Raw genomic sequence first — 13489 nt, 5'->3', positions numbered from 1 at the left:
GTGCACAGTACTCAAAAGAATATATTAGTTAATTTATATAAAAGCAGAAAAACCTAACATTTAAAAAAAAGATGCGTTGGATGTTTTGTCGGTGAAAAGTGGAATCGGTTATAATACTTTAAAAAGAACACTTTAAGAGTACGAAAAATCAGGGGCAGTACAATCTCCTAATAAAAAAAAAATTACGCCTAAAAATGATAGATAAATTTGACGAATTTGACAAAACTGCAATACGGAGAAAAGTACATGCCTTTTATTTTAATAAAGAGATGCCAACATTATATAAAATTTTAATAGCTATGAACACTGACTCGCAATTACCAAATTTATCACGACCTTCTTTGCATCGAGTTTTACTAAATTTAGGTTTTAAATTTTGCAAAAGAGGAAGGAATAGTATGATAACTGACAGAGAAGATTTGATTTTATGGCGTAGAAAATATATCCAAAGTCTATCAAAATATCGAACTGAAGGTCGCACAGTATATTATTTGGACGAAACTTGGATTAATGCAGGAGATGTTTCCTCTAAAGTTTGGGAAGATACAACAGTTAAATCTGCGAAAGATGCATTTCTACGTGTCAACAATGTCTATTTTGTGAACATTATTCATTGTTCAATAAAATGTTTTTATTTTAATTATTGAATTTTTATATGAGATATTAGTGTATTTAGCTCTCAGTCCTGCAAGGAAGAAACAAAAATATATGTATATCTGATACTCGTTCAGAGTTCAGACAGGAATACATTGAAAGGATAATAATTATCCTTTCAGTGGATTTCTGCCCAATATTATACATTTTCTTAAAAATTTTTTATTTTTATAAACAATTTCACATTTTTTGCCTTCTTTTGATTGCAACCATATAATCATTTATATTAAAAAAAAATTATGATTTTACATGGTTTATTTTAGAAAGTAATAATTTGTCGTTCTTAATACACGTTTATAAAATTTTTAAATCTCAACATTTTTATTACAAACGACATACGGTTGGAAATGCAAAAAAGCAAGGAATGTGAATTTAATAAAAAAAAATGAAGAATATCAAATTTTTATATTTTTGATAAAAAGTAATTATCCCATTGACAGATTACAATGTGGACGTCCTGTGGTGGCTACAGAGTTCGAGAGCCCGAGCCATCCTTTAAAAACTGATCTGAGTTCGGTTCATTGAGACTCACTTTGGATTGTGTGTGTGTGTGATTTTAAAGGTTTAGAAACACTTGTAATGCAAGCGTATTTTTACTGTGACAGAAAATTCATCCTAATACTATTGACTATATTTTTAAAGAAAAAAATTTTTAAACTCCATTTTTACTATTAACTCCACCCTTTTAAAATACGATGCGCAAACGGCGGGTCTTTCTCTCGTGAGACAGAGTATAGAGACAGGAGAGTCAAGTAATGGGGTGGGGATGAAGTAGAAATGGAAGACCGCTTGGGCTGGCATCTCGTAACCTAGCCTGCGCGTAATGCCTCTTTCTGGTGTTCTGCGCATACAAAACAAATTCGAAATTTCGTGCAACATGTTACACGTGCAATTCACATGTGTATATAAACTTAGTTTAAAAGTGAAAATTATATATATACAGTACTGCTTTCGTGTCATCCTAATTGCAAATTAATTAAAGTTGTTGTGAGATCTTCATTTTTATTTATTATTCACAATAACTGTGTTTCACGAATAATTTCACAATAACATTCCACAACACTTCAAATGTATTTTCACTATTCTTAAAATCATACTTTGAAAACGATTAAAAATGATAAATTATTTGGTTTTTAATCGCTTTATGAAAAATAACTGTCAGCTAACAGTTATTGTCATTCACTGATCACATATGGACAGAATGCGCAGAAACCAAAAGTGCTTTTAACGCAGCATAGGTTTCTATACAGTCCCACCAAAGCGGTCTCACAATGCAACTTCAAGCTCCCCGTGGAGAAATAGCGAAGTTGACTCTCATATCTCTAGTCTTCTTGGGTAAACACAATTTTAAAAAATAAAAAATTTTTGACCTTGAAAAATGCAAGTTAAAAATAAAATTGCATTTTTCTATAAAATGGACATTTTTTATTTTTTTCATTTTTTTTTTCATACAGCTCAGGTTTTTTCCTAAAAAATGTATAAATCAAAAAGTGGGACAAGCAGATTTTACTTGTCAAATTAAGCATTTACTTCTGAAGTGCACCATCGAGGCACGACATAGGGCTGTGCTGCCGTGTAAAACTGAAAACCATAACTTCATTTTTCAAATAAGTTATGTTGACTATTACATTTTTCCTTCTGCAAGAATATGGAAATTGGAATTATGAATAATTTGATCCATATCTGGTAGAAATAATTATATACACCTTAACAGAACAAAATTTGATTGAAATTTTAAATTTATTTTTATATAAGTGAAAGTGTCAATATATCCTAATTCAAAAATGAAGTTAACGGTCTTTTAGTTTTGGACTTGCACCCCCCATCCCAAACTTTATAAGCAAGAATTATCATTTTACAGAATTTCATTTTTTATAATTTATTTTTTTCAAATGTTGTTAGAAGGTTATTGTATTTTATAATAATTTTGATTTGTTTTAATCATGAATTGAAGAAAAAAGTATTTAAGATAAGTATATTTTACTAGATAAATAATAAGTATTCTCAGATTTCAATTAAACACATATTCATAACTACATTAGTTTATGTTTAAAAAAAATTATGGCTTATAAAATGATGAAAAATAAACATTAAGTAATATCATAATTCATTAAAAGTAAATTTATCTTACATAAAAAATAAAGTAAAAAAAATAGATAAATGTGTATTTTCACCACAAAAAATATTGAGATTTCCTTTTTTGTTATTTTCGAGGTATTAATTAATTAATGTTAATAAAAAATGAAATATTTCACAAATAAATAGTTATTGCAATCCTGAAGCTACCAATTGAAAGCTGCCGTAATTCCGCATCCAACGAGCCCTATATGAACTATTTTGGATTAAAGGATTTTTTATAAACAATTGCAATTTTTCAACAACTTTTTCAAAACTTGTAATCAAGGCTTATAGAATACTCTCTAAATTTGAATTAATAAAAATTTTAACTAATTTGAATTAGTGACTCACTTTTTACTTTAAAATTAGTAAAATTTAAAAAATTCAAATTAGTTAAAATTTTAACTAGTTTCCACTTAGATAGGATGCCCTAATGCCCTTTTTGTTTTAACAATTTAGTCCCTTTATTTACGAGTTCAGAATCAAATCTATTAGTATATCATAAGTATAAAAATTATTTATTTATCAAACTTCATTTAATTATTCGTGAAAAAAACGACGTCAAATTTACCTATTATTTGAAATTTGTTATAATTAAAAACCAACAAATTTAGTAGAACAGTCAGATATCTCGGTCAAAAATAATTTTGATGCTTAGGCTATACTCTAGGATTTTGCCGTACCACTTAATTTAAATATACGTAAAGAAAAAGTAAGTCTAACAAAAGATTTAAATTTTTTTAAATTAAATAAAATACAAAGTTAGCAGAACAGACCGAGATTTTCATCTAGGTCAAAAATAATATTTTGACAATTTTCCTATGCATTGAAAATTTTTCGTAAAACCTAATATAATTATTCAAGAAAAAAAGTACGTCAAATAAATAATTTGACTTTTTTAAGAATTAAAAATGTTCAAAAGTATCAGAACAGTCGCAAAACTCGGTCAGAAATAATTTTGAAACTTTTTCTATACCATGGGAATTTGCCGTAACAGCTAATTTAATTATTCGTGAAGAAAAAGTACGTCAAATAAATTATTTGTTTTTCTCAAGAATTAAAAACGTACAAAGTTAATAAAACATACGAAAATCTCGGTCAGAAATAAATTTTAATTAGTAGGTTTTGATTAGGGATTCTGACATATGTCTTTATTCTGTTATGTGCGATTAGATTTATTGTTAAGTAAGTCCTTTACGACCAACTAATTATATTAAAATGATTCTGAGGAAGAAAGAATATCAAGTTTAGAAAATTGCGATAGAATATTATGAAGTTTAGTTTCATTTTTAAATATTTTGAGAAACTAATTGTGGGATTTGATTACGGCAAATTAACGGCAAAATCATGTGTGTTCAGATTTTTTTATCCTTTCATTTACAACGGTAAATCCTGTTTTTTTAAAATAATCAAAAACGGCAAAATTGGAAATATCATAATAATAATTAGCGGCAAATTCTCCAATATTGGATTTTTGATTTAACAAAAGTTGTTTTTATAACTTGATACACCTTAATATGCATTTCAGGGGTCTTGTAAATTTTTTAATTTTTAAATTGAAAGTATTTTAAGATTTTTTATTCTCATAAGTTTAAAAATATAATAAGTTAAATTTTTTAACATGTTTTTATATATATATCCAGAACGATAAAAAAATTCTTCAGTGGAGTTTCCTTTAGTGGTTAAACCTCGAATTACTCAAAACAAACAAAATTTAAAAAATGTCAAGCTTTTGAATGCAACAAGAATTTTTGAAATGGGTTAATCGGTTTTCGAGTTATGGCGAATACAATAATTAAATAATAATTAATTAATTTTCAATACAATTTTAAAGTGCGCTCTCTATAGAAAAAAATACTATTTTTTAAGATAATAACTTAATATTTCTATTATCCTAAATATACATAAAAATATGTTTAAAGATTCAACTATTATATTTTTAAACTTTTGAGAATAAAAAAACTTTAAAAACCTTCAATTTATGGTTTTAAAAATTTATAAGACCCCTTCAGTCCCGATAGAAATATTTCGGCGCGATTTTTAAAACTTACCAATCACAATTTTATGAATAATTTTTGATTGGTTGATTTTAAAAATCGCGCTGAAATCTTTCTGCCGCTTGTTTGTTCGGCCACTTGTAATTTCGGACAAATGATAATTCTATCAATTAGAAATTCTGATGTTAAATGATTTTTCGGTTAAGTAAAAATTCTGTGGTATGAAAAATCGGTTATATGGAAATTATATCAATTAATAATTCGAACAATTGAAAATTCATCTGAAAGAAAATTCTATGCAATGAAATTTTACACAATAAAAATTCTTTAATATGCCTATTATGTTAAATGAAAATTTGAGCAAATAAAAATTCGGCTCAAAAATAATTATGACAAATGAAATTTCATAAAATGAAAATTCTAACTAATGATTTTTAGAATATATTCATGCGTCCCAATTATTAATATTACTGAGGGAAATATCTGAAAAGCCACACTACCGAAGTGTCAATCGCGAATCGATTTTGATATACTAAAACATCTCTGACCAAATAAAAAATAAGTATTAAATGTTTTTCGACTCTAAAAGAAAATCTTCGGCCGAAGTTGATTAGCGATTGACACTTTGGTATAGTGTTGTAATTATTTTATTATGAATAAATATTATAGATATTAATATAATACCATCTATCTGATATAAAATAAATAAAAATTTTAAATATAAATATGAAAAATTCATTATTGAAAAATTTAGTAATTTATTATTAGCATCAACATTGGTGCAATAAAGAAAACATTTATAATATGGAAATTAAGAAGGGTGGCGGGTCAACATAACCTCAAAAACTTTTCAAAATTAAAAAATTGTTTTTAACGGAAACAAAAATATAATAAATATTAATTTCAAACAATTTTAGAAGATCTAGATTTACTCCTTTCGAAAAAAATTATTTTTTTCCAAAATATTTTGTCAATAATTATTTTTTTAACATTTAGTTTTTTCTTTCTCTTAAATCAGACAAAAATTGCAATTTTTAACCAATTTTTATAAACAAAAGCTCATTTTACTAAGTGAAACATTCTCTGCAATTGTTACCTTTTTTATATTATAAATAGTAAAATTAAACGCGCGCAAGCGCGCCAAATTGAATATTTAATTATTTGTTATAAAGAAATTTAAGATTAATATTATTAATAATAATTTAATTTATTAGAATATTATTACATATTAAATGATAATAATGAAAGTTATATGTTTACAGGCCTGGGATTATACGACTTTTTCCGACTTTTTTTCAAAAATACGACTTTTATCGACTTATTTTAATAAAATGCGACATTTTTTTACATTTGAAAAAAAATGTAAATAAAATACATTTTTTTAGTATAAAATGTAGATCTTCTTCAGATCTTCTTCAATTCAATTATTTAACAAATTTTAAACTAAAATGATTCTTTACTAAATTAATTATTTTTAATAATTTTAATGAAATACATCACAAATTCAATTATATCAAAATTATTTTTAAATTAAAATTTTTATGAAATTTAACAATTGTTAATAAATTAATTATTATAAAAAATATCACAATAAAATTGAATTATTTTTTAAAAGTTTCAATTCAAATTAACTAAAATTCAATTATTACCCGAAATTTTAATTCAAAATCAATTAAAATTTAATAATTATTCAAAATTTTCAATTTAAAATTTAATTATTTACCAAGTTTTCAATTTAAAATGAAATAAAATTCAATTATTTTCTAAAATTTCTATTCAATATTAATTATCCAAATTTTCAATCAAAAATAAACTTAAATTAAATTATTATCCAAGATTTCAATTAAAATTCAATTATTTCCCAAAATTTTCAGTTCAAAATGAAGTGAAATTCAATTATTTTCCAAATTTAAAATCAAATAAAATTTCATTATTTTCAAAAATTTGAATTCAAAATTAATTGAATTTTCAATAATTTGAATTTAAAAGCATCTAAAATTTAATTATTTCTAAAATTTTTCATCGAAAATTTTTTTTAATAATTTCAATTATAACTCTAAGGAAATTCAATTATTTTTAACTATTTTAATAATATTCTTTGAAAATTCAACTAACTGAAACCATTTTTCAATTAAAAATTATTTTCAAATTATTGTATTTTGTCCGCATTTTCTAATAAATTTTTAGTGAAATCATCTAAGATTTTAATTACAAAACAAAGCAAAGTCCTATTAGGGCTTTTTCGTTCTGCTCGTATAGCAGTGGTCGGCGCAACTTTGAATTAAGCAAAACTTTTATATATAAAAATTTTTGTTAAAAAATTTTTTTTTTAATTTTAAAAAACATAATTTTCTATCGAAAACACTAATTTTAGCGAACAGTTTATTAAAACTTTCTCGTTGCGCTCGCATAGCACAAGTCAGCACAACTTTTAATTTTGAAAAATTCTCATTTTTCAAAATTTTTGTTAAAAAATTTTTTTTTTTAATTTTAAAAAATATAATTTTCTATTGAAAATATTAATTTTAGTGTTTTTTTTTCAATTAATATCAAAAATCTCAATTTTAGATCTTTGAAAATTTAATTAAATGTAAAAAATGTTTTCCAAAAATTGTTTGATAAATTATTTTTAGTTCTGTAAAATTTAATAATTGTTTGAAAATTAACAATATCTTTTGAAATTTAATTATTTCTAAAAATTTCAACTTTAACCCTTCGAAGAGGATTATTATTTAAAAAAAATTTTTATTTAAAAATCTGTAAAATATTTTTGTTAAAATAAAAAACAAATCCGCTTTTTTTGGAATATAAATCGACTGAAACGACTTTTTGTGTCTTTAAGTTGATTCGAGGCCTGTGTTTTTATAATTAATATTTAATAGGTATTCGTTGGCCCCTGGTACCTTACTATCTTAATTACTATCTTGTACGAAATTTCCTGGTGCATCTTTTTTCTCATCATAAATTTTTTGTATTTGTATACAATTTTTGAATCAATATACAACTTTAAAAAAAATTTCGTTGGTAAATGTTGTGTACTTCAGTTTCGTGAATTGAATTTTCGAATTTGGAATTTTTAAGAAACTTATTCCGAAATTTGGAAACACAATTATACAACTTTGGCAAAAATGAGAAAAAGAATTGTCAAAATTTGACACGTCATAAGATTACTATTCAAAAAAACACGTGAAATCAGAAAAGGCCAACTTCAAGTTAGGACAGAAGGACAGACCAAGCATTTTATTATTATATAATAATAAGTATGTTCTTAAAAAGTTATAAACAATTAAAATTTTATTTATTAAATAACTTTTTAAGAACATACTTATTACAATATAAAAAAGGTAACAATTGTAGAGAATGTTTCACTTAGTAAAATGAGCTTTTGTTTATAAAAATTGGTTAAAAATTGCAATTTTTGTCTGATTTAAGAGAAAGAAAAAACTAAATGTTAAAAAAATAATTATTGACAAAATATTTTAGAAGAAAATAATTTTTTTCGAAAGGAGTAAATCTAGATCTTCTAAAATTGTTTGAAATTAATATTTATTATATTTTTATTTGCGTTAAAAACAATTTTTTAGTTTTGATAGGTTTTTAAGGTTATGTTGACCCGTTACCCTCCTTAAATAATATTTATAAACAAATTAAACTTAAGTATTGAAAACATTTCTACGTGCAGGTAATAAATAATTAAAATTAAAATAATTATTAAAATTAACACAATTGTTTTGGTTCGATATATTAAACGTACAATATTTAATAATAGACACTTTTTTCAAAAATATTTAACCAAATTAACAAAGAGAACGTTAATTTTAATTAATTAAATCTATAAAACTTTCTTTCACACGTTGCACTTTTTTGTGTACGAACACATGTTTATAGGTTATGTTTTTTAAAACTGAATAAGAAATAGAATCTAAAGAACGATAAACAGCTAACATAATTGCATTATTGTGATTGAGATTGTTTAATGAATTTTGAGATTTCGATTGCAAAATGTATCAAGTTTAATAATTGTTTATATTATCACTTATAAGCATATAAAAACAAAATATGACATACACAAGTGGCAGTTTAAATACAGTGCATAATTTGTCTATATAAATTATTCTTTACAATTAAATAAAAATCAAGAACATATTAATACCTAGTACTGATGTAATTTAATTTAAAGGTTAATTTTTTGAAATATACTTCAAACTGACTGGAATTAATTCACAATTTTTTTTTTTTTTAGAAAATTACTTTATAAAAGTAAACAAACATTTGAAATGTGAAACTTCTGAAGAATATCATAAAGGGCCGTCCACAAATTATGTAGTAACTATAGTTCGAGTTGGGTGGGGGAAAATCTAATTTTTTAAATATCCCCCTCAAATGAAGTTTTCAAACCTAAGTATATTAGGATTAGGATTTTATTTTTAAAAAACTTTTTAATGCAATAAAAAAATTAATAAAAAAAAATAAATTCGTTTTTATTTTATTTATTATTTATTTATACATAGTTGATACCTTTCGGTTTCGAACGAAGTTCCGACTTACATCTTCATGTAATAAAATCGTTTTTTATTAATGTATTAAAAATGAGATTTTATGCCATCTTCCAATGTAAAGTTGTACACCAAATAATCGACATCTTGGATTTTCCTCCACCCAACTTGAATTACATAATGCCCATATGCCAAAAAGTGAAGGAAAATAGAAATTAAAATGTGGTAATGTTACAAATTTTAATACAACTACAAATTATTCATGAATAATTTCTATAAAGATTTTTTAAAATGACTTTTAATTTTTTAAAGCACCTCAACTTTTTCTTTACACTTTTGATTTAAAAAAAGCGCGTTCAATATGGACGATTCTTTTTTACCTGCGCGTAGAGAGACCTTGATTTAGTTGGATCATGCTGCGGTATTCATTTCTATGTCGATGTGTGTGGTCAATGGTGTGTCAGACGGGGAAGTGTTTGCATAAAAAGCAATTTAAACAAAAATGTGTGAACTGTATCTTAGAGTTCTTATTGTTTTTATTTTGTAATTGTTATCGTAGAAAAGAGGTAGAAAACATTTGCAAATCTTTAATCTTAACTATCTAACGTGAAATTCTCGTTTACTAGGAATTGAAAAACAAAAATATAGTCACTAAAATTTGTGATCTGTCGTCGTTTTATATATAACACTTTCCTTTGCGATAAATTATGAACACTTATTAATAATTCGAGTGTACTCGTTTTTTTTGCACAACTATTACTATAAAAGCATAATAAAGTAATTAGAAGTGTTGTTTTCGTTAAAACCTGTGTAAATTCATTTGTGTTACATTGAAACTTGACGATTGTTTTGACCCGGGAGTATTTCCTCATTAGAATGATCATCCTGGAACAACAGTTGCGCGCACGCACTATTGCCAGAAACGAAATGGAACAGAATCTACAACTTATGTGCGATTGCCGACAGCAATACTGAATATATTGCTGTTTCAATTCAAAATAAATAGATACATATATATTGTTGATGAGAAAAGAATACTTTGTGTGTGTTTCGTACTGATTTGTACGAAAGTTATTTATTGACTAAAAGACTGGAGTTTGAATTTTATTATATTATGATATGAAAAAAAAACAACTTTCTACAGTGTACTAATCGGATTTACTCCTTGTGTTCTTTTTAAAAAACCAAATTGTAATTTGGTTGTCTAATTTTTTCAACACATTATAGAAGGAGTGTCTACTCTCTTTGTGGAACTTGGAACATTTTTTCAAGATATGTTTTGAATAAAAGCCAAACAATTGGAATCTGATACTTTTCTTTTTGGGGGGTTTATTTACTTTTATGCAACCTGATGCACCTGTTGACGCAGAATTCTTCAAAATCAACATCTATCATCGGCGACAATTTTCTCCTTCTTTTTATTAAAGATATACTTCTGATTTAACTAACAATTGTTTGCCCGCCATAGGACGGGTTATGTTTCCCACTTTCATTGGCATTTTAGGTGAGTTGTAATTTATATTTTTTCTATAAATAAATGTTAAATTTTACAAATATTTAATTTATTAAAAAATTCCAATATTTCAAATTTAAATAAGTTTCAATCAAATTGTACTGTAAATATATTTAAGAATAGACTGAAAAAAAATTATTTTTGTTCACTAATTCAAATTACTTGAAAAATATTTACATGGATCAAATATTTTTCGCAGTAGTATACAAATTTAAACTCTATATCGTTAAAATCTTGCACTTTAAATTGCACTGTTGCACACCGTTAAAGGTTAGTGATTTATTTAATTAATAGAATAATTAATTTTATTAAATTCTACACATTTAATAAACGCTGGCTCTATACCTACGCTAACGTAAACTGATTTCCAAAACTATAGTTACGCGAAGTGTAAATACACTTCATCATTACACTAGCGTAGTAAAAAATGTGTGAAAAGTGAACGCAAAATAGTAAACACGGCCTTCGGCCGCGTAAGGTATGCTCGCTTTTCTTTTTAAAAAAACCTTGGCGAGAGGGGGTGGATATGGCCGAAAGTATTTTGCGAAATTCGTTGGATCCTGAATAATGGTGAATTATTTTTTTTTACGATAAGTGAAAAGTGAAACTTACCCCACGGGTGTCACTTTTCGAAACTTTTTTCACTTCGCGTAGGTTTAGTTTTGAAATATCAGCTTACGTTAGCGTAGAAATAGGCACTTCGTTTAATAAAAAAGTATCAATATTGACATAGATTTCTTTTTTTTTTACTTTCCCATTGATCGAATTAATTTTTTTTATTAAAAAACTATTGAAAGGAAATTTTAATTTTTTCATCTACAAATTTAAGTTGCACACCACCAAACTCTACACTCGTTTATTTTTTATTGAGAAAATTATTATTAAAAACAAATTTCACTTGACATAATTCTTATTTCACATAAAATTCATATGGCATAATGTTCATTTGATATCAAATTCATTTGACATAAAACTCACTTAACATAATTTTCAATTAGTATAATTACACCGGTTTACAGTGAAATTGACAATCAAACAAAACATTTTTTTTCGATAAATAGGTGTTTTTTGAGGAAGAAAAACATATTTTGGATTTTTTTGAGGCGCATGATTTTTGCCAAAAATTAAAAAGTTCGAAATTTTAATTGATCGAAATTCTAAAAGAACGACAGTTATGAAAGTCGATATTTTATTTGATCAAAATTTTAAATGATCGATATTTAAAGTGGTCGACATTTTATTTAGTCGAAATTCTAAATGATCAACATTTAAAGTGGTCGAAATTTTATTAGTTCGATATTTTGTTTGGTCCAAATTTTAAATTATCCACATTTAAAGTGGTCGATATTTTATTTGTTCGATATTCTAAATGATAGAAATTTAAAAGCATCGAATTTTATATCCATCGACATTTTTTTAGCTATACGAGTTTTCTCTCTATGTTGTTATTATTATTTACATCAATAATTTCAAATTTCCCGCAAAATTTCAATGTACTTAACCGACAAACTACATAGAAAGAAAACTCGTATTACTTTTAAAATATCGACCAAATTAAATTTCGATGGATATAAAATTCGATGCTTCTAAATTTCTATCATTTAGAATATCGAACAAATAAAATATCGACCACTTTAAATATGGATAATTTAAAATTTCGACCAAACAAAATATCTAACTAATAAAATTTCGAACACTTTAAATGTCGATCATTTAGAATTTCGACCAAGTAAAATATCGTCTAAATAAAATGTCGATCACTTTAAATATCGACCATTCAGATTTTCGATCAAATAAAATATCGACTAAATAAAATGTCGACCTTCATAAATGTCGGTTATTTAGAATTTCGACCGATTAAAAAATCGACTGAATAAAATGTCGACCTTCATAAATGTATATCATTTAGAATTTCGATAAAATAAAACATTGACTAAATAAAATATCGGCCACTTTAAATTTCGATCATTTAGAATTTCGAATAAATAAAATATCGATCATTTAGAATTTCGTTCAAATCAAATATCGACTTAATGTAATTCGATCAATTAAATTTTCGACCTTTTTAATTTTTAGGAAAAATCATGCGCCTCATTTTTTTCCTTCGTGCAATTTTGCTGAATCTAGAAAAACAAATTTTCAAGGTATGACGTCACTTAAGGGGAATCACCACTTTTATTTTGAGTCCTTTAAATTTTAATGATCGCAGGAAGTTATAATTTTTTTCTTAGTTTCGGTCCTAAAAGCATATAAGGTGGTCAAAAAAGAAAATTTTATTTTTACATATTAGAGTTTTTATTTTTTTAAAAAATTAATATTTTTTAAAATCCATGCGTGTGATTCTGAAGAACCATTGAAAAAGTGTGGAAAAGATCTGACAATTAAAAATACTTAATGATAGAACGTCCAACAGCCTTCCGGCAGGATAAAAAAGACTCACGTGAGTCCCTCCGAAATCGCTTTATAAAATTAACATGGATTCAGATAATCCAAAAGTAAAATATATCGTTGGAAAGGTAAAAACACAAGCTTTTAGCGCATGTAAACATAAAGTTTGTAAATTAAAATCTCTAGGCTAGGGAATTCAAAGAAAAAGGACGTTTTTATAGGGTTTTTTTGACGAATCCAAAAAAATATTTAAACTGAATTTTTTTAAAGGTGCTTATATACCTCAAATTTCGATCAGATGAACATTATTTCTGGACCGTGAA

General features: G+C 25.2%; 2 protein-coding genes across 5 annotated transcripts in view; one reads left to right on the top strand and one right to left on the bottom strand.

The window, feature by feature from the left end:
* The window catches only part of LOC127288893 (GDP-Man:Man(3)GlcNAc(2)-PP-Dol alpha-1,2-mannosyltransferase-like), a 31007-nt gene extending 21944 nt beyond the window's left edge, over window positions 1-9063 (bottom strand). The window contains exon 1 of one of the 3 annotated variants that reach the window (XM_051316589.1): window positions 8923-9063. The gene's annotated coding sequence lies outside the window, so the exon portion shown is untranslated. Of the gene's footprint in view, window positions 1-8523; window positions 8677-8837 lie in introns of those variants that run through there. The other 2 variants (XM_051316590.1, XM_051316588.1) reach the window with 2 other exon arrangements.
* A 653-nt stretch (window positions 9064-9716) lies between these two features.
* Window positions 9717-13489, top strand: part of LOC127288894 (bromodomain-containing protein DDB_G0280777-like) — a 62252-nt gene continuing 58479 nt past the window's right edge. For both annotated transcript variants that reach the window (XM_051316592.1, XM_051316591.1), the window contains exon 1: window positions 9717-10769. Coding sequence is in view for 1 of the 2 variants with exons in the window: in XM_051316591.1 (XP_051172548.1) it covers window positions 10742-10769 (28 nt within the window). In the remaining variant the exon portion in view is untranslated. The remainder of the gene's footprint in view (window positions 10770-13489) is intronic.

This window comes from Leptopilina boulardi, unplaced genomic scaffold (assembly GCF_019393585.1).
Source record: "Leptopilina boulardi isolate dan_hultmark-lab unplaced genomic scaffold, ZJU_Lbou_2.1 LbouV2_397, whole genome shotgun sequence".
Taxonomy (NCBI): domain Eukaryota; kingdom Metazoa; phylum Arthropoda; class Insecta; order Hymenoptera; family Figitidae; genus Leptopilina; species Leptopilina boulardi.
Note: the sequence above shows the minus strand (reverse complement) of the source record. Positions and strands in the feature narration are given on the sequence as shown.